Source organism: Hyperolius riggenbachi, chromosome 1 (genome assembly GCF_040937935.1).
Source record: "Hyperolius riggenbachi isolate aHypRig1 chromosome 1, aHypRig1.pri, whole genome shotgun sequence".
Lineage (NCBI taxonomy): Eukaryota > Metazoa > Chordata > Amphibia > Anura > Hyperoliidae > Hyperolius > Hyperolius riggenbachi.
This window is the reverse complement of record NC_090646.1, coordinates 520,347,172-520,369,494: the sequence shown is the minus strand read 5'-3', so window position 1 is coordinate 520,369,494 and position 22,323 is coordinate 520,347,172. Positions and strand designations below refer to the sequence as shown.

Genomic DNA, 22,323 nt, shown 5'->3' with positions numbered 1-22,323 from the left:
AATATTCTGATATTAAACACCTGAAACCTTAAGTCTGCAGCATGCAAGGCACATGTGGTAATTGGCGTGACGCCTCATGTTTTTGTATGGGAAACCAAAATAACTTGTGCCATGGTTTAACTAATATACTGTTTTTGTTTTTTTGTGAACAGGAGCAAGAGATTGAAAGACTTCAGAAATTATTACAGCAAAATAACATATTTCCTGAGCCCTATGAGGTCAACATTGCTTGAAGAAGACATATAACTTTTTTTTTTTTTTTTATGCCAGTCTTCATACTGAATGTTTGTAGCCACTGTCTGTGTGGAATATGTAAAAAGTAAATGTGGTAGATTTATACTGTGGAATCTTTCGTAGAATAAAATTGTACTTTTTTTTTTTTTTTTAATGATTTTTTTACACACAGAATCAAATATACTTTCATAAGAAAAAAAAATAATGTACTATAGGTTCAAAATAAATACTTGATGGGCCAGCCACCAGTGAGCTTGATTCTTTGGTCAGATAAAATACATTTACACACATTCGGAATCTATATCCAAGGGCTCCACTTCAGAAATAAGCAATGAAAGGCTTCGCTGTCATCGGAAAGCAGTTACCTGAAAACACCCAAACACAAGAGTTACATTTTTCCAAACTTTCAGCAACAAAGACTGTGGTTATGTTCTGAGTTGAAATTCATGAAGCAGAAGTGATTTGACTCCATGATTCTATATCATTGGAGGAGGATGGGTGAGGTAGGATCTGTACAGGACAATATACATTGCACTTGTTTCTGTTCTAAGTAGCCAATTCATGCGCCTATCTTCCCAGCTTAAGGGCTCAAACCCACTAGCAGCCTTTTCTAAGCACTAGTGGTTTGAAAAAGCTCTTGCAAATGCAATGCTATGGGTGTTTGTTGATAAAATCACATCGCTCAAGTGGGATCACACCCATAGCATTACATTAGCAAGAGCTTTTCAAATCATAACTCGCTCAAAAAAGCGCTCCTTGTGGGTTCCAGGCTGAAATAGAAGGAAGTTCTAACTCTGTGTGGGATCAGCCCAGGGTTGTGAAGTATTAATCTGGCACGTTATACAACCTAGGTGAGGTGGCCATGCATTGTAAGAGAGCTCTAATTGTACTACAGTGGATAGGCACTAATAGCAGAACTCTCTTTTACATTCATGCAACTTAGTGGGGGACTGTGCAATAATACAGCACACCGATGGAACTACAGACATTGGCTTCTATGCTGATGTGCATATCTGTATGGATTATGTAGTAGACATTCTCCATATGTAGTGTGACTAAGCCCATAAAATTTAAGTGGACTTCAACAAGGACACAAAGAAAGAACACTAATAAGAATCTAAGGTAACTAGACCAGGGATATTAACCACTTGAGGACCTAGGGCTTTCTACCCCTTAAAGAGAATCTGTACTCTAATATTCTTACACTAAAAAGCATACCATTCTATTCCTTATTTTCTCCTGTGTCCCTCTGTGCTGTTTCTGCCACTCTCTGCTGCAATCCTGGCTTGTAATTAACAGTTTTAGGCAATGTTTACAAACAAACTAACCAGCTTCTAATAGGCTCAGCTAAGCATAGTGTGTGAGTATGCAGGGGGCCTGCAGAGGGTGTGTATCGCTTCTACCAATCACAAGCAGCCCTGCACATTCCACACAATCAAAGCCTTAGCCCGACAAACAGGACAGAGGAAAGATACATTGATTTATTACAGAGACAGTGTAATTAGGAAGAGCTGCAGTAAGCCCCAGCACATTAGAACAGGCATAGGAACTCATAGGATAGAAGAACTAAGGCTGAAAAAATTGTTACAGAGTCTCTTTAAGGACCGGCCACTTTTTTTCCATTCAGACCACTGCAGCTTTCACGGTTTATTGCTCGCTCATACAACCTACCACCTAAATGAATTTTGGCTCCTTTTCTTGTCACTAATAAAGCTTTCTTTTGGTGCTATTTGATTGCTCCTGCGATTTTTACTTTTTATTATATTCATCAAAAAAGACATGAATTTTGGCAAAAAAAATGATTTTTTTAACTTTCTGTGCTGACATTTTTCAAATAAAGTAAAATTTCTGTATACATGCAGCGCGAAAAATATGGACAAACATGTTTTTGATTAAAAAAAACCCATTCAGTGTATATTTATTGGTTTGGGTAAAAGTTATAGCGTTTACAAACTATATGGTGCAAAAAGTGAATTTTCCCATTTTCAAGCATCTATGACTTTTCTGACCCCCTGTCATGTTTCATGAGGGGCTAGAATTCCAGGATAGTATAAATACCCCCCAAATGACCCCATTTTGGAAAGAAGACATCCCAAAGTATTCACTGAGAGGCATAGGCTTCAATTCATCAAGCATTACCGCATTCGGTAATGCTAAAAACAGCTGAGTTAAGGGAGCACTTTAGAAAATGTTAATTCATCAAAGCTGTTACCGAATGAGAAGCTGAAATGACACAGCAATGAGATAAATTACCGACATGTGCTCAACAAATGTTAATTCATCAAGGTTCCCACATTCGCTAACACATTCGGTGTTTATCTCAAGCTCTCCCCTGTCGTTACAGGCTTCGAAAGCCTTCTGTGTGAATGTTTTCATGATTAGCAGGAGCAGGCAGCCAATAGAAACAGCCCCTGTTCTCCTGCAAGTGCCGCTGATAGGTCACACAGGCTTCTCCACACAAGCTTTCAGACCCCCCCAAGCAGTGAGCAGAGAGAACGGGACAAAATATATCCCCAGATTCCCTTCGGTGGTTTAACCCTTTCAGGCCCTGTTTGATAATGCAAAGATGCTGGTGGGGAAATCACCAAGCATGGCATTTGTAATGTCTCCAGGAAGTTCATCTACGTTGTGGCAAATAAGTCAAATGTTAAGAAAGACTGATGGACAGATTCAGAGCTGCAGAGGCAGTACAAGTAACAGTAACTATAACACGTTTACATGTAAAGCAGTAAAGGGATGTCTGGATGCCTTCTATTGTTATCAGCTTGTAACAACACAGAGACATTCCAAGCTGCTCTGCACCACTCTGCTGTTATCGAACAGCCTTTGATGAATTGAAGCCTAGTAGTTCGGTAACTTAACGAACCTCTACCGCACATGGGAAAATATTGATGAATTAGCACAGTGAAGTGTAAAATACCGAATGCGGTATTTTAAGGACTGGGGTTTTGTTATCGAACACCCTTTGATGAATTGAAGCCATAGTGAGTTCATAGAAGATATTATTTTTTGTCACAAGTAAGCGGAAAATGACACTTTGTGAAAAAAAACAAAAAAAAAAAGTTTCCATTTCTTCTAACTTGCGACAAAAAAAAAATGAAATCTGCCACGGACTCACCATGCCCCTCTCTGAATACCTTGAAGGGTCTACTTTCCAAAATGGGGTCATTTGTGGGGTTTGTTTACTGTCCTGACATTTTGGGGGGTGCTACATTGTAAGCACCCCTGTAAAGCCTAAAGGTGCTCATTGGACTTTGGACCCCTTAGCGCAGTTAGGCTGCAAAAAAGTGCCACACATGTGGTATTGCCGTACTCAGGAGAAGTAGTATAATGTGTTTTGGGGTGTATTTTTACACATACCCATGCTGGGTGGGAGAAATATCTCTGTAAATGACAATTTGTTAATTTTTTTTACACACAATTGTCCATTTACAGAGATCTTTCTCCCACTCAGCATGGGTATGTGTAAAAATACACCACAAAACACATTATACTACTTCTCCTGAGTACGGAGGTACCACATGTGTGGCACTTTTTTGCACCCTAACTGCGCTAAAGGGCCCAAAGTCCAATGAGTACCTTTAGGATTTCACAGGTCATTTTGAGAAATTTCGTTTCAAGACTACTCCTCACGGTTTAGGGCCCCTAAAATGCCAGGGCAGTATAGGAACCCCACAAATGGCCCAATTCTAGAAAGAAGACACCCAAACGTATTCCGTTAGGAGTATGGTGAGTTCATAGAAGATTTTATTTTTTGTCACAAGTTAGCGGAAAATGACACTTTGTGAAAAAACACAATTAAAATCAATTTCCGCTAACTTGTGACAAAAAATAAAATCTTCTATGAACTCGCCATACTACTAACGGAATACCTTGGGGTGTCTTCTTTCTAAAATGGGGTCATTTGTGGGGTTCCTATACTGCCCTGGCATTTTAGGGGCCCTAAACCGAGAGGAGTAGTCTTGAAACGAAATTTCTCAAAATGACCTGTGAAATCCTAAAGGTACTCATTGGACTTTGGGCCCTTTAGCGCAGTTAGGGTGCAAAAAAGTGCCACACATGTGGTATCACCGTACTTGGGAGAAGTAGTACAATGTGTTTTGGGGTGTATTTTTACACATACCCATGCTGGGTGGGAGAAATCTCTCTGTAAATAGACAATTGTGTGTAAAAAAAATCAAACAATTTTCATTTACAGAGGTATTTCTCCCACCCAGCATGGGTATGTGTAAAAATACACCCCAAAACACATTATACTACATCTTCCGAGTACGGCGATACCACATGATTGGTACTTTTTTGCAGCCTAACTGCGCTAAGGGGCCCAAAGTCCAATGAGTACCTTTAGGATTTCACAGGTCATTTTTGTTTCAAGACTACTCCTCACGGTTTAGGGCCCCTAAAATGCCAGGGCAGTATAGGAACCCCACAAATGACCCCATTCTAGAAAGAAGACACCCAAACGTATTCCGTTAGGAGTATGGTGAGTTCATAGAAGTTTTTATTTTTTTGTCACAAGTTAGCGGAAATTGATTTTAATTTTTTTTATCACAAAGTGTCATTTTCCGCTAACTTGTGACAAAAAATAAAATCTTCTATGAACTCACCATACTCCTAACGGAATACGTTTGGGTGTCTTCTTTCTAGAATGGGGTCATTTGTGGGGTTCCTATACTGCCCTGGCATTTTAGGGGCCCTAAACCGTGAGGAGTAGTCTTGAAACAAAAATGACCTGTGAAATCCTAAAGGTACTCATTGGACTTTGGGCCCCTTAGCGCAGTTAGGCTGCAAAAAAGTACCAATCATGTGGTATCGCCGTACTCGGAAGATGTAGTATAATGTGTTTTGGGGTGTATTTTTACACATACCCATGCTGGGTGGGAGAAATACCTCTGTAAATGAAAATTGTTTGATTTTTTTTACACACAATTGTCTATTTACAGAGAGATTTCTCCCACCCAGCATGGGTATGTGTAAAAATACACCCCAAAACACATTATACTACTTCTCCTGAGTACGGCGATACCACATGTGTGACACTTTTTTGCAGCCTAGGTGCGCTAAGGGGCCCAACGTCCTAATCACAGGTCATTTTGAGGCATTTGTTTTCTAGACTACTCCTCACGGTTTAGGGCCCCTAAAATGCCAGGGCAGTATAGGAACCCCACAAGTGACCCCATTTTAGAAAGAAGACACCCCAAGGTATTCCGTTAGGTGTATGGCGAGTTCATAGAAGATTTTATTTTTTTGTCACAAGTTAGTGAAAAATGACACTTTGTGAAAAAAAACCAAAAATCAATTTCCGCTAACTTTTGACAAAAAATAAAATCTTCTATGAACTCGTCATACACCTAACAGAATACATTGGGGTGTCTTTTTTCTAAAATGGGGTCAGTTTCTGGGGTTCCTATACCGCCCTGGCATTTTACGGGCCCAAAACTGTGAGTAGTCTGGAAACCAAATGTCTCAAAATGACTGTTCAGGGGTATAAGCATCTGCAAATTTTGATGACAGGTAGTCTATGAGGGGGCGAATTTTGTGGAACCGGTCATATGCAGGGTGGCCTTTTAGATGACAGGTTGTATTGGGCCTGATCTGATGGATAGGAGTGCTAGGGGGGTGACAGGAGGTGATTGATGGGTGTCTCAGGGGGTGGTTAGAGGGGAAAATAGATGCAATCAATGCACTGGGGAGGTGATCGGAAGGGGGTCTGAGGGGGATCCGAGGGTTTGGCCGAGTGATCAGGAGCCCACACGGGGCAAATTAGGGCCTGATCTGATGAGTAGGTGTGCTAGGGGGTGACAGGAGGTGATTGATGGGTGTCTCAAGGTGTGATTAGAGGGGGGAATAGATGCAAGCAATGCACTGGCGAGGTGATCAGGGCTGGGGCCTGAGGGCATTCTGAGGGTGTGGGCGGGTGATGAGTGCCCTAGGGGCAGATAGGGGTCTAATCTGATAGGTAGCAGTGACAGGGGGTGATTGATGGGTAATTAGTGGGTGTTTAGGGTAGAGAACAGATATAAACACTTCCCTTGGGAGGTGATCTGACGTCGGATCTGCGGGCGAACTATTGGTGTGGGTGGGTGATCAGATTGCCCGCAAGGGGCAGGTTAGGGGCTGAGATTGATGGGTGGCAGTGCCAGGGGGTGATTGATGGGTGGCAGTGACAGGGGGTGATTGATGGGTGATTGAAAGGTGATCAGTGGGTTATTACAGGGAAGAACAGATGTAACTAATGCACTGGCGAATTGATAAGGGGGGGTCTGAGGGCAATCTGAGCGTGTAGGCGGGTGATTGGGTGCCCGCAAGGGGCAGATTAGGGTCTGATCTGATGGGTAACAGTGACAGGTGGTGATTGATGGGTAATTAGTGGGTGTTTAGAGGAGAGAATAGATGTAAACACTGCGCTTGGGTGGTGATCTGATGTCGGATCTGCGGGCGATCTATTGGTGTGGGTGGGTGATCAGCTTGCCCGCAAGGGGCAGGTTAGGGGCTGATTGATGGGTGGCAGTGACAGGGGGTGATTGATGGGTGGCAGTGACAGGGGGTGATTGATGGGTGATTGACAGGTGATCAGTGGGTTATTACAGGGAAGGACAGATGTAAATAATGCCCTGGCGAATTGATAAGGGGGGGTCTGAGGGCAATCTGAGCGTGTAGGCGGGTGATTGGGTGCCTGCAAGGGTGGTGATAGGGGGTGATTGATGGGTAATTAGTGGGTGTTTAGAGGAGAGAATAGATGTAAACACTGCGTTTGGGTGGTGATCTGATGTCGGATCTGCGGGCAATCTATTGGTGTGGGTGGGTGATCAGATTGCCCGCAAGGGGCAGGTTAGGGGCTGATTGATGGGTGGCAGTGACAGGGGGTGATTGACGGGTGATTGACAGGTGATCAGGGGGGATAGATGCATACAGTACACCGGGGGGGGGGGGGGGGTCTGGGGAGAATCTGAGGGGTGGGGGGGTGATCAGGAGGGGGCAGTGGGCAGGGGGGGAGATAAAAAAAAAATAGCGTTGACGGATAGTGACAGGGAGTGATTGATGGGTGATTAGGGGGGTGATTGGGTGCAAACAGGGGTCTGAGGGGTGCTGTGGGCGATCTGGGGCAGGGGGGGGAGAAATCAGTGTGCTTGGGTGCAGACTAGGGTGGCTGCAGCCTGCCCTGGTGATCCCTCGGACACTGGGACCACCAGGGCAGGAGGCATCCTGTAAAATACACTTTGTAAACATTACGAAGTGTATTATACACTTTGTATGCGGCGATCGCGGGGTTAAAATCCCGCCGGCGCTTCCGTATAGCCGGCGGGATGTTGCGACGGGCGAACGGTGACAGGTGCCGGCGGAGGATTGCGTCACGGATGACGCGATCGCTCCACCCATGCCCTTAGAAGGACCGCCGCCTCTGTGGGTGAGCCGGTCCTTCAGGGCTCCACTTCCCGGCCGCCTCTGTGCGTTAGGCGGTCGGGAAGTGGTTAAACTATCACATTAGGTGTCATAGTCTAAAACATTCTAAGTTGTGAGCCAACTAGTATGCTGTCATCTGCAGTAAAAGAAAGGAGGAAAAGGAGAGCACTAGCCTGTGCTGTATACTCTGCAGTCAGCACGATCATGAAATAAACTGGAAGTTGCATTTGTACTGTAGGATGCCCAGGCAGGTGGGTGATGCTGGTGGCAGTGCCAAACCACTACCAGCCATTTTGTATAAAGCATTTTGGCTCACGGCTTACTAAGGTAGGGTAAAGATGCCTTGCTTCTAAATTTTTGGTGCATGTGGGCCAACTGCACCCATATTGCCTACCTGTATACGACCTTTAATGGTTGGCGAAGAGGCAAAAAAACAACACATCAGCTATAGCCTACCATCTCTATGGAAACACCAGATGCTGCTGATACGAGCACCAGGGCATCCTGTCTTGTAACTTCCAGTTTGCTATGAGCAATGTACATAACACAGTTTGGTGTTCACCATTTACTCTTACTTCTATTTTACTGCACATTACAGCTCTGGTGAGGCAGGCCAGATTCAGCCCATGGGCCTTGAGTTTGAAATCTTTGCAAGGGAACTTAGTCTGTATACTTTAATGATCAGAATTGTTTCTGTTTTCTTCTAAACATAGGAGCTAGGTGAAAGTGTGACGTAGTGAAATCCATCCTACACTGCTGCGTTCTCTCAATTCCCTTAGTTAATACTGTATAAAATCTTCCCCATTTCAAGAGACTGCAAAGAACACATGTTGTGACAGAAAGGAAAAGGCTGTACCATTTCCACATGAATAGGGAAAAATACAAAAGTGGAATTGTATTCCTGTGTACACAGTGCTGAAGCATGTCTACGCAATTACAACAGATGAACATTTCTAGCTAACTTTTTTTTTTTTTTTTTCACGTCCATCAACACACTTTTAGTCTTTTTTTAAGTGCATCAGTTGCAGGGATGGATATGAAGGCATACTGTAAGCAACACGACCAACACTACATGTTTATAAGGTGCAAATAGTCATTCTTGATAGGTATGCAGGCTCAATACATGTTACTGCCAATATAACACAGAATGGGACAGCATTTACATAGCAAAATCTAGTTTTCCACTTTTATAGATCATCCCATCTCAAACTTTTTAAAGTGACCCTGTCATAGATTCTCACCTCCCTATCTTGCAGTATGATGGTAATAGTCTGCTGAGGAAGTAAGGCTGTATACCGTCTTCTCATGTGGCAGGTCATCAGTGGGTCGGGAGGAAGTACAGCCAGAGATGGTTATGGAAAGCATGGCAGAGGACCATCAAGGCAAGTGTAAAGGCTCATACACCCATCAGACCATAGTCTTTGGAAAATGAAAGATCACAGACCAATCTTACCACCCTTCATGTAGTATGAGAGCCATACCTACACAGTTTTTTCTATGGAGCTGAACTCCCCATCAAAAAAAAAATCTTTGCAAGATGCTGCACACACAGATGCTGTACAGACACAATAGATCAGTATCTGCAAAATATCTGTTCCTGCCAAAGATCTGTTCCTGCAAATTGCATTCATAGTCTGAGATCTGCAGATCATCATACACACCTTGTTTAACTGACATTCATCTGCAGATCAGACAATCATCTGCAGATCTGAAAATCCATCCCGGTGGATCTGATCTGCAGATGAATGTCTGTTAAACAAGGTGTGTATGATGATCTGCAGATATAGACTATGAATGCATTTTGCAGGAACAGATCTTTTGCAGATACTGATCTTTTGAATGTCTACAGCATCTTTGTGTGCAGCATCTTGCAAAGATTTCTGTCTGATGGGGAGTTCAGCTCCATAGAATAGACTGTGTAGGTGTGGCTCCTATACTACATGGAAGGGGGTAAAATTGGTCTGATCTTTCATTTTCCAAAGACTATGGTCTGATGTGTGTATGAGCCTTAAAGAGACACTGAAGCGGAAAAAAAATTATGATATTATGATTTGTATGTGTAGTACAGCTAAGAAATAAAACATTAAGATCAGATACATCAGTCTAATTGTTTCCAGTACAGGAAGAGTTGAGAAACTCCAGTTGTTATTTCTATGCAAACAAGCCATTAAGCTCTCCGACTAAGTTAGTCGTGGAGAGGGCTGTTATCTAACTTTTATTATCTCAACTGTAAGTGAACTGTTTACTTTTTCTCTGCTAGAGGAGAGGTCATTACTTCACAGACTGCTCTGAAAGAATCATTTTGAATGCTGAGTGTTGTGTAATCTGCACATATTATAGAATAATGCAATGTTAGAAAAAACACTATATACCTGAAAATAAAAGTATGAGAATATTTTCTTTGCTGCTAATCTTCTAGTAATTATTCATAGTACACAACCAATTCATTATATCATATTTTTTTTTTTCGCTTCAGTGTCTCTTTAAGCAGGTGACATCAATCCTAGAAGAGAGTTTAAATGGTTATACCAATCAATCTGACAATTTTGGGGATGCATAACCCATTTAAACCCTATATATAAATCCATTTTGTTTTCATGAATTGCATTGCAAATACTAAATTGAGCCATTTGGTGAGGACAAAATACTTGAGATAAATGAAAGCTTTGTGAACTGAGCCTAGAGACTCCTGAAGCAGACAACCAGCATTATAGGCAAATGAATGCAGGAGTATGAAGATGCTGTGTGGCTTCCTGCCTGTCTGAAGCCTGCTCGTATGTCTGGCACCTGCTCTTTGCCATTCAGTATTATGCTATCTACAAAGAGACCGCTTTACCTCTGCTCATCTTAGAAGAAAGCCTTTCATTCAAAATCAATGGAAACAGCTGTGAAGTGGCTGGTTAGCAACAGGCATTGCAGGCACAATCCTATAATTAAAGGGACACAAAGTGGATCCGAGATAAACTTTTACACATTGCATAATTGGGTTCCTTTCCTATTGTTTATAGGGCATTCCTCAAGCCAAATACTTTTTTGTTTTAACCTTCTTGGCGGTAACCCCGAACGTAGTTCGGGGTAAGCCGCCGGAGGGTGCCGCTCAGGCCCTGCTCGGCCGATTTGTTTAATTTTTTTTTTTTTGCTGGACGCAGCTAGCACTTTGCTAGCTGCGCCAGCACCCTGATCGCCGCCGCGCGCCCGATCGCCGCTATACGGTGCGGCGTGCGCCCCCCCCCCCCGACCCCGTGCGCTGCCTGGCCAATCAGTGCCAGGCAGCGCCGAGGGGTGGCCCGGGACTCCCAATGACGACCCGACGTCATTCCGCCCCGTCGCCATGGCGACGGGGGAAGCCCTCCAGGAAATCCCGTTCTTTGAACGGGATTTCCTGATCGGAGATCGCCGAAGGCCCTGGGCTCGCTACATGATATAGAAAAAAAAAATTAAAAAAACCTGCCGCGCTGCCTCCTGGCGTATTTTTTTATACCGCCAGGAGGGTTAATACTGTAATTCCCTATAAACTAAAGCCACGCCCACAGGTTTTCAGAGAGCCAAGGCACTTTCAGACAGTAGCAAGGGCTCATGGGAGCTCAGTCTGGGCAGGAGCAGGGGGAGGTATTACTAGCCAGAGATTTCAGAGGCAGAGGGGAGGAGGAAGGATTAATTTATTTTTTTTTGCTCAAGGTGCAGATAAGCCTGTCTCTGTGTAATGTTTACAAACATGGCTGCTGTCATTGTATCACAGGAAGAATGAATCATATTCTATTAAGCCCCGTCTACACGAGGCGATCCGGCGGCTCGATTAGCCGCCGGATCGCCTCTTCCGCATCCCCGCGCGTGCATCGGATTCAATCCCCTGCTCGTCCCCGCCGGCGCCGCTTATCTTCCGCTCGATTCCCTGCCATTGTCCATTCGTGGGGAACGAGCAGGGAATCGGCGGTGGCGAAATCCGCATCAGCGGCTCAATTGATAAGTAACATTGCTGTAACATCGCTCCGTGTAGACGGAGCATTAAAGCTGTTTGCAGCTAGATTTGTTGTGTAAACCATCTAAACTTTAGATAAGATATATAGACAAGTTACTTGTTATAGTTCGTTTTTCATCTCGGATCCGCTTTAAGCCAAGAATAAAAAAATTAGTTTTACTTTCCTGGGGCTTCTACCAGCCTCCTGCACCCTTGCAGTCACTAATGGAGCCTTCGGTCCCCCAGCACTAGCTAGTTTAGTTTTCGCTGACAGGCCTGGCCACGCATATTTTTCTTCGTGTTCCCATTCGCAATAGCGTCCTGCAATTGTGCAGGACGCTATCGAGGACGAGAACATGAAGGATACGTGTGGCCAGGCCTGCACAGAAAGCCCACCAACTCCCTGTCAGCGAAAATAAAACTAGCTGGCGGCGGGGGACTGGAGGCACCATGAGTGACTGCGAGGGCACAGGACGGCTGCAGGGGGCTGCTAGAAGCCCCAGGAAAGTAAATCTGATTTTTTTTATTCCAGGCTTAAATGTCCCTTTTAAGCATCCTATAGTCTAATCATTTACAGATGCAAATTAATGTTTGCAGAACATAAATTGATAATCCACTAATGAGTTACCTGCTTGTTTTACACAAACGGGAGGAAGAAATCAAAGGGCAACTTTGCATCAATGGTTGGCTGAGCTCTGTAGCCAGGACTGGCAGCCTGGGCTACATCCACAAAACTCACAGCAGTAGAGATCTGCACAGCGTGTCCACTTCCCAGGTTACTCTGTAACAACAGGGATAGGTGTATATAAAAAAAAAAAAAGGGTATTTTACGCCTTCAGATTTAGAGGAGATGTTCAGAGATCACCAGTTCTGTCATTTTTACAGGTACTCACGCCACCACCATAATGCACACAACGCAACTGACATTACTCATACAACATACATGACATCTTTCACAACGCGTGTTACAGAAGCAACACGCACATAGTTTACATAATCCAAGTTAAGCTATGTGCACAACATACATTATGATGATGTCATTAGTACCAGTACAATTGCCAAGCACAGTCTGCACCCGGCAAGTTTACTGTGATTTATTGAATCAACCCAAATAACCTCCAGTGGCTAATCTCCCATGTAAATGATAGGAATAGATGGAATTCTTTAGCAGGTTGATGGGAAATGAATGATAAAAGATTGTTTAATCACTAGTTGCGAGAACAGCCATTCCAGTAGGTCTCAATAAGCTCTGCAACTCTCACCACACCTGACGAAAGCGTAGATACGCCGAAACGTGTCATGATGTCACTGGCACAAGGTCACCCAATGGAGGCACCTGCAGTCCATTTGTCACCAAGGGCCACTAACGCTGCTGGCCACAGATGAGGGTGAGGTTGCCACAGATGCGGATTTGGGTTTTTACCCTTGAAAAGCCTATTAAACACTACAGTCTAATAAGTGTACTTTTAACCTTGCATGTTTTTGTTACTATTAAACCGTTAATACACTACAGATCGCTGCTCCATTTTTTGCAAGTCTCATGACACTAATGATCTATTCATCATTAACCCATTTAAGGGATCAGCAGGTAGTTGCACAGAGCAAAGGATTGGATAAAAGCACCATTGCTAAAGTGTGTACAGTGTTTTGGCATTGCAGACTGTTCCCTGATCACCCAAACTGATTTGCCCATTTCTAAGAGGCCTGGAGAACCCACATCACCCTGTTTTGTTTCAAGAATTATCTTTTTCACCTTGAGTTTTACTAGACAGACTTCTGTGTCAGAGTTCTGACATTTCTGGTATTATAGCTGTCATCACACCTGTATAGGGAGGGCAGGGGACTGCCTACTGCAAAAGAATGCAACTTTAACCACTTGAGGACCCACCCTTTACCCCCCCTTAAGGACCAGCGCTGTTTTAGCTGATCTGTGCTGGGTGGGCTGTGCAGCCCCCAGCACAGATCAAACATTAGGCAGAGCGACCAGATCGCCCCCCTTTTTTCCCCACTAGGGGGATGATGTGCTGGGGGGGTCTGATCGCTCCTGCCTGCCTGGGTGTTGCGGGGGGGGTACCTCAAAGCCCCCCTCCGCGGCGAAATTCCCACCCTTCCCCGGAGATCCGAGGCTGCACAGGAACGGATCTGTCCTGTGCAGCCTCTAGCAGGCTCCTGCCTGTCATGTGACGGCGATCCCTCGCGCGAGCGGCTGCTTCCTGATTAATTAGCCTGCAGTAGTGATGGGTCGTTCGCGAACGAGACGGCTCTAAGAGCCGGCTCTTTGCTGAGAACGAGAGGAGCCGATGCTCAATTGAAAAAGAGCCGATGCCTGTGTGAGTCACTCACTCACCAGTGTGCTGAGCGGCGCGCGAGCGGCACGCTATCCCTCCCGAGTCCCGTCCCTTCCAAAACACACACACAGTCAGGCAGCGAATGAGGAGTGAAAGGGGGCGGTGACAAGGGCTGCATCACCCCCCTAGTCTGCGCCTGCTAACAACGCCCACCGAGCGTCATAGCAACCCTCCACCCTGCTATAATGCAATTGCTGTGTGTTTTGTCTTGCAAGGAGCACTGAGTAAATTGCAAATAGAATAAAGTAGAACATATAGCCTGGGTTAGACGTGGCCGTGCACTGTTGGAGGGGGAGGGATAAGGGGGGGGGGGGGGTTTAAAAGGTTATTTTCCTGTACTATCTGTTATGTTCTCTTATTATACTATGCCCCTGTTTTGGTTAACGATTAATCAAGGTGGTGAAAATAAATAAAATATGTTTAAAAAAAAAAAAGTTAAAAATAGTAACTGTGTATTTTTTGTAATGAACAAATGCTTAATGTATGAATAAGAAATAGCTTATACACAAACCATCCATTCATAATTGCTTAATTAGGCTCAAATATAAGCATACCAGTGATATTAAATGAAGAGCCGATTCGGAGCCGTAAGAGCCGGCTCTTTAATGGGAGCCGATTCAAAAGAGCCGATTCTCTGAAAAGAGCTGGAATTCCCATCACTAGCCTGCAGCCGGCGACGCAGAACTGCGTCGCTGGTCCTGCAGCTGCCACTTTGCCGACGCGCGGTATGAGTGCGCGGTCGGCAAGTGGTTAAAGAACAGATTCGCCAACAAATGTCAGTACCAAGTAGATATCAAACATCTGTATATAACTTAAAGGATACCTTAGCCCTCATGAAAATGGGGAGCGGGCTGTCCTCATGCCCACCACTCCCCCCCCATTCTCCTACACCCCTTGAGTTATGATGCACCGACCCTCTGAAGCTACTTCCTGGCCAGGAGGGTCGGTGGAGACTGCACAGGCGCTGCCAGATGACACGCGGCATGGAGTGCTCTGAGCAGGTGCACTACGCAGTTGTGACGTAATGTACCTGCGCAGTTTCCCAGCTGCTGGCACACAATGAAAGGATATGTTGCCAAGCAGCGTCTGCGATGTCTTTGACGACCCTCCCAACCAGGCAGTAGCTTCACAGGGTCGGTTCATCATAACGGACGGGGGGAGGGTGGAGGAGAATGGGGGGAGAAGTGGGCATGAGGAGAGCCCAGGACACATACCTGCTCTCCCCGTTTTTACATTTTTAAGATGATTAAGGTATCCTTTAAAGGGAACCTTAACTGTAAAAAGTTAAGAGTTTCACTTACCTGGGGCTTAGACCAGCCCCCAGCAGCCATTCTGTGCCCACGGCGTGAAGAACCGATCCTCTGTTCACCCGCCGCAGCTAAGTTTCGGGTTTGCCGACCACTGCGCCTATGCGGCCTTTGCCACGCGTATCCTGGTACGCATTCACCTCAACAAACCTTCATCAACAATATGCTTGATAAGTGAAATGCTTGCAGAGATACAATGATCGATAACATGGGCTTGTATACATATACAAAAATGAACTACACCCCCTATTTTGAAGTAGAAAGCAACCTATAACCCCAGAGTATGGAGGAGTACAGTTAAAAAAATGTAATAAACATGGATTTAACCTCCCTGCCAGTATAGATGAGCCTGATACATCCAGGGAAAAATAGCTGAAAACGGTATGGACGAGTCAGGTTCATCCAGCAGTTCTAAGGCTGGGTTCCTTTTTTTGCATGCATTTGTTGCATTAAAATTTGCGTTCAAATTTGTAATAGTGCAAATTGTCACATGTTCTGGAAACCTTCATGCCATAATTTGCACACGTAAATTGTAATGCAAAAAAACCAGCAGAAATTGAACGCCAGAATGTATTTGACATCAATGAGGATACTCTCAGGCCCGGTCCGCCCATGATGCCAATGAGGCAACTTCCTCAAGCAGCAGAAGTCTGGGGACAGCACCAGGCAGAAACAGGAAGTGAAGAGAGTGCCTGGCCAACCTATACTGGGAGCAACTGTATCTGGCTAACCTATACTGGGGGCACCTGTACCTAGTTACCAACACTGGGGGCACCTATAACTGGCTACCTACCTATACTGAGACTGTTTTTTTAGGGGGGATCACCGCAGCTATAACGTGCAGTGCAAATTGTCGGGTGCTGTGCGATCATTCCAATTATTGGGGAGGGGGGGGGGGGGGGGGGAACAGGTTTGCCTTAGGCAGCAAAAAGTCTAGAACCGACCCTGGATACACTCTGCACATGCTAATGTGAGCAAATACCCATTAAAAGAATGCTGGATGTGGTTTTACTGCGAGCTACGGTCAATAGAGGTGCCCCATATTACACCAGACATACCCTCAATCATACTATTGTAAGCTTGTATAGAGCAGAGTCTTTTGTAGTCTGTTGGTCTTTGTGTAATAGGTTTGCGACCTATTACAGTGATTAAGCTGACGGGGATCATTCCTAAGTAATAACAAGTATTTTAGTTCATGTAGACATTTTAAAATATTTAGTGTGTGTAAATCTTGGTACATCAGCCCCCAGGGGCACATTTAGACATAGGCAGTACAGGCCATTGCCTGGAGTACCATTGGTCCTGGGGGCGCCATGTTACTGGATTAAACCATGCCCCCAAATGAATTCCGCCCCTGGACTAAGCCCCACCCCATGAGTGTTCTATTACTTGCTTCTGCTGCATCTACTTAGCGTAAGTTGCAGGCAGCTGCCAACCTTGTGCATCCTTCTTTCCCCCTTTGTGCCTCCTTCTGTCCCTTTCCCCCCCTAAGTCCCTTGTGCCATACCTGACCCCCTGTTTGTCCTTCTGTTTCCCTTTATACCTCCTTCTGTGCCCTTTTGTGCCTCCTTCTGTCCCCCTGTGCATCCTTATGTCCCCTTTGCCTTTCTTTGTCCCCTTGTGCTACCTCTGCCCCCGTTTCTACTGCAGTCCCACTCTGCCTCCTTCTGTCGTCCTGTGCCTCCTATCTCCATGTGCCTCTTTATTATGACTATTTTCATGGGGGTGGGGGGGGGGGATGCCACGAGGGGTGGGGCCACAAGTGTTCTCGCCTGGAGTGACAAAATGGCTAGAGGCGCCTGTAAGCCCCTATCTGTGGGCTGGGACAAGCCGAGTATGTAGATATACAGCATCTTACTTCATTCATAATAAAAGTTGTTACTTGAGTGAAGTTAATAAAACCATAAACAAAGGAAATTACTTACTGGGATAACAGCATAGGTAATCTTTTCAGTCACATTCACAATCTGTGCTTGAGGATTAATTAACGAGCCAAATTTTGTCCACCAAACTTCCAGCTCCAGTGAAACTGGGATACTGCAAATAGTCTGCAACAAAAAACAAAATGTAGTCAATATATTTGTTTGAAATTAGGCAGGATGCAGTTATACAAGCACATCACTATGGCTGTCTGAGAGATGATAATCAGGTTCATAAAGCTCTCATTGGCCAGTTCAAGCTAATCTAAAAGGCAAAGCTTTTGTTTTGTGAGTAATCGGTCAAGTGGAAACTCCTGTCCTAATGCTGGGTACACACGATGAGATTTCCCGTTCGATTTGCGGATCGATTCGATTATTTCAAACATGTTCGATTGGATTTCGATCGTTTTTTTTCATGATAGGTATGCAAAATCGACGGAAAAAACGATCGAAATCCAATCGAACATGTTTGAAATAATCGAATCGATCCGCAAATCGAACGGGAAATCTCATCGTGTGTACCCAGCATAAGGAAGATGAAGGAGCTGAGCAAACTACTTAGCCAAGGGGAAATACGGTAGACCCCAAGTGTCTCAACAGTGACCGTCACACCACTACATTTACCATGTGAGAATAGGTACTTTTCAGGAAAAGTTTCAAATATAATTGTAAAGGGAGGTATATGAAGGCTGCCATATTTATTTCCTTTCAAACAATACCAATTGCCTGGTGTTTTGCCGATCTTACTGGCTTCAGTAGTATCTGGATCACACCACGTGAAACAAGCATGCAGCTAATCTTGTCAGAAATATGCAATCTGCATGCTTGTTTAGGGTCTATGTTTCAAGTATAAAGTCTTGTACACATGGTACATGAAAGACGGCTAGTACAGTAGGCCTCGACCAGCGATACACAGCCCGACCAGCGATACACAGCCCAGCCAGCGAGCCAACAGGCGGTTCAAACTAAGTCGAGCAACAGCCAATTGCGATGTCCTCACGCTCGCCCCCGCCCACCGCATGACGTGACGTCTGCACCACTCTAAAGGTGGCCACTAATGATCCAATCTGTTTCATCCAATCTTACCATTTCTATGTAATATAGGGGAAAGCCTATAGTATTCATTCAATATGTTCACTCAGTTTACTCTTCTACTACATAGATTTGGTAAGATTGGATGAAAAAGATTGGATCATTAGTGGCCGCGCCCTAAGCCCTCAGCCTCCCCACACTGAAAAGCGTGCGTAATCAGCTTGCAGGCTGACTAAACATCTGTACAGCTCGGCCCAGCAATGTTGTCTGAGGCCGGGTGCACACATGGCAGAAACGCTTGCGGAGCAGGAAACACTGTGGTTTTATGCAACAATGTTAGTCTATGGGGCGCAGAAGTACCAGCGTATGCACTTGCAATTCACAGTAAGCGTTCTGCAGACACTGGTAGTGTTGCATAATATGCAGGCTGACTGCCAAAATGCAAATAATGAAAGTCTAACGCACACGCATTGTTTTTCATGCATTTTTCAAGTAAAGATCTGTGATGTGTTTCCGCTTCCTGTTGTCTTCCTAGTGATTTGCATACATTTAAAAAAAAAAACTGCATATAAAACGCATATGCGTTTTCCATTAGCGAACTGCAAACGCATTAAAACGCACACAAAATGCATATGCGGAAAAAACCGCAAAACGCACCAAAAACGCAATAGCAAATCGCAAACGCACCAAAAACGCAATAGCAAATCGCAAACACACCATCCTAAAACTCGACTTTTTCACGCTATGTCATATGTTAACCCAGCCTGAGGAATCGTCCTGATCAACATCAGTGAGTATAAGCCTTTATAGGCAGAGGATCAGCAGGTCAGACAGGCAATGTGCATTGTTCAAAATTAAGTAAATAGGTCAGCCTCCATATCCCTCTCACTTCAGGTTCAAATCTCAGCAGAACAAACAATTCTACTCTGAACTCCTCAATGCCTGTTGCATCAAACACAACTCTGTACCACAGGCATTTGCTGAGAGTATAGCATCTGTTTCCAGTGTTCAGTCATTTATTGAGTGAATCTGCGACTGGTGTAAGGATAACATGCTTGTCCTAAACGCTGCAAATACTGTCGAGTTGGTTGTAGACTTCAGGAAACGCCGCCCCCCCCCACCCCCCCCCCCCCCCCCCCTCAGCCCAGTATTTATCGAAGGTACTGAAGTCACCAGGGTATCAAGTGTTCGGTTCCTGGGCACTACCATCACCAACGACTTGAGGTGGAGTGAAAACACCACTAAATGCCAAAAGAAGGCTCAGCAGCGGCTGTTCTTCCTAAGAAAACTAAGGAAGTTTGGTATGCCGCAGGAGCTGATGTCAAGCTTCTACACTGCCACCATTGAGTCAATCCTGTGCTCATCTATTATCGTTTGGTATGGTGGCGCCACCACGAGTGACAGGTACAGACTACAAAGAGTGATCAATGCAGCGAAAAGAATCATTGGTACACCCCTGCCACCACTGGACCTCCTCCACGCATCCAGACTGAGAATAAGGGCAAACAGGATCACGCAAGACCTGCACCACTCGGCAGTCGCTTCTTCAACCGCATGCGCTCAGACCACGGGTACAGGACTATTTCCACCAAAACCTCCAGGCACAGGAACTCCTTTTTCCCTCAAGCAGTGCGCCTTCTGAACTCAAGTCACACACAGCACAACTAAGTAGCACGTCTGTGACCCAGGCCTAAATAGGCCGTATGCACTGTGTATGCCCCTCATATTCTGTGTGTGCCCCTCATTTCAAGGGAAACTGCACCTAAGCCTAAATAGCGGGTATAGCTTTTATGTATCTACTCTATTCTATGTCCGTTCATTATCGCATGTAGAGTGGCACCACAATACTTTAATGCCTCTGTCTGCCCTTCATCACACGTGTATTTGCACTACCTTGTTTTTTGTCTCTGTCTGTTCTTTATTGCATGCATTTGCACTACTATGTTTCAATGCCGTCCTGGTACTATGTTTCTCTATGCTGATGTGTACCACAAACAATTTCGAGTGGGGCAACTGCTGCGCTTGGCGAAATAAATCTGATTCTGATTTATGGCTGTATCCATTTACTCAACACCAAAGTGCAAAAAGTAGAAGGCAATGAAAGCACTCTATGCAGACTGCAGCCTCAGCAATGACACTTGTTTTATTTTGTAGGAGTGAAGATTAAGATGATAAATCATAAGGCAGTGTTGGGTGAGTGGAATACCAGTTGCACTTACCGATGACGTCTGGGAGCTGGATTGAGCCACAGAACTGACTGTATTAATTGTCACCCAATCTAGAACATTCTCTGGCTTGGAATTGCCAAATTGGGCCACATAGCCTGGAAACTGCTGCCCTTTAAGTGCGTTCAATGTGATATCGGCTGCCAGCTGGCAAAATGCAGTGTCATTATAATTCAATCTGTAACAGAAAACCAGTCAGAGTGTGAACACAAGTAGAAGCAGTAATATTGATTGTTATGAAAACTCTGACTATATTACCGCAGCTTGCAGCCAGACATCATGTTATAGCCGAATAATACAGCTGCCCTTCTCCCCTCTTCTGTAAGGCAGTCCTGCTGCGACGAGCTCTGAAGCAGAGTCAGCCGACCAAACCTGTCAGTGCTCTGTATAATGCCAGACTTAATAATGTGCATTAAGGAGAAATGTCAGAAACATCAGCCAATACTCTATATACTGTATGTCAATAATAATCAAAACAAAAAAAACAAGATTTCATATAAACAATGTCATTTATACAGTGTTATAACTATCCACACACTGGTTAGCAAAACAATTAAAACCACAGACGGGAAGAGAATACGGATTGCCCCATTGTTATGGCAACAGCACCTGTCACAGCAGCAGGGGAACAGTACGTTTTTGAAGGTTATGTATTGTATGCTGGAAAAATGCAGTAAGAAGAAGGATCTTGGACAATTTCACAAGGGCCAAATTGTGATGGCTAGACATCTGGATCTGAGTATCTCCACAACAGCGGCCCTTGGAAATGTGTTCCCAGTATGCAGGGCTGGCGCTACCATAGGGGCAACCTGGGCAATTGCCCGAGGGCCCCGAGCCGGCTGCCACCCCAGAGAGCAACAGTTGAGTCAGAGGGAGACCTGGGGGGCCATGGTAGCTGGCTCAGGGGCACTAGGGGGAATAAGACATTAACCACTTGAGGACCTAGGGCTTTCTACCCCTTAAGGACCGGCCACTTTTTTTCCATTCAGACCACTGCAGCTTTCACGGTTTATTGCTCGCTCATACAACCTACCACCTAAATGAATTTTGGCTCCTTTTCTTGTCACTAATAAAGCTTTCTTTTGGTGCTATTTGATTGCTCCTGCGATTTTTACTTTTTATTATATTCATCAAAAAAGACATGAATTTTGGCAAAAAAATGATTTTTTTAACTTTCTGTGCTGACATTTTTCAAATAAAGTAAAATTTCTGTATACATGCAGCGCGAAAAATGTGGACAAACATGTTTTTGATTAAAAAAACCCCATTCAGCCTATATTTATTGGTTTGGATAAAAGTTATAGCGTTTACAAACTATGGTGCAAAAAGTGAATTTTCCCATTTTCAAGCATCTATGACTTTTCTGACCCCTTGTCGTGTTTCATGAGGGGCTAGAATTCCAGGATAGTATAAATACCCCCCAAATGACCCCATTTTGGAAAGAAGACATCCCAAAGTATTCACTGAGAGGCATAGTGAGTTCATAGAAGATATTATTTTTTGTCACAACTAAGCGGAAAATGACACTTTGTGAAAAAAAAAAAAAAAGAAAAGTTTCCATTTCTTCTAACTTGCGACAAAAAAAATTGAAATCTGCCACGGACTCACCATGCCCCTCTCTGAACACCTTGAAGGGTCTACTTTCCAAAATGGGGTCATTTGTGGGGTGTGTTTACTGTCCTGACATTTTGGGGGGTGCTAAATTGTAAGCACCCCTGTAAAGCCTAAAGGTGCTCATTGGACTTTGGACCCCTTAGCGCACCTAGGCTGCAAAAAAGTGCCACACATGTAGTATTGCCGTACTCAGGAGAAGTAGTATAATGTGTTTTGGGGTGTATTTTTACACATACCCATGCTGGGTGGGAGAAATATCTCTGTAAATGACAATTTGTTAAT

At 44.5% G+C, this 22,323-nt stretch overlaps 2 protein-coding genes across 5 annotated transcripts in view; one reads left to right on the top strand and one right to left on the bottom strand.

Moving 5' to 3' along the window:
- The window catches only part of HVCN1 (hydrogen voltage gated channel 1), a 126,843-nt gene extending 126,364 nt beyond the window's left edge, over nt 1–479 (top strand). For all 3 annotated transcript variants that reach the window (XM_068245471.1, XM_068245453.1, XM_068245462.1), the window contains one exon: nt 153–479. In XM_068245471.1, coding sequence (XP_068101572.1) covers nt 153–233 — 81 coding nt within the window. In that variant the 3' untranslated portion in view covers nt 234–479. The remainder of the gene's footprint in view (nt 1–152) is intronic.
- The window catches only part of TCTN1 (tectonic family member 1), a 67,432-nt gene continuing 45,487 nt past the window's right edge, over nt 379–22,323 (bottom strand). The window contains exons 11-15 of one of the 2 annotated variants that reach the window (XM_068245439.1): nt 20,686–20,825; nt 20,422–20,605; nt 17,177–17,299; nt 12,225–12,377; nt 379–599 (exon numbers count right to left, since the gene is read on the bottom strand). In XM_068245439.1, the coding sequence (XP_068101540.1) occupies nt 12,234–12,377; nt 17,177–17,299; nt 20,422–20,605; nt 20,686–20,825 (591 nt within the window). In that variant the 3' untranslated portion in view covers nt 379–599; nt 12,225–12,233. The remainder of the gene's footprint in view (nt 600–12,224; nt 12,378–17,176; nt 17,300–20,421; nt 20,606–20,685; nt 20,826–22,323) is intronic. The other variant, XM_068245441.1, reaches the window with a different exon arrangement.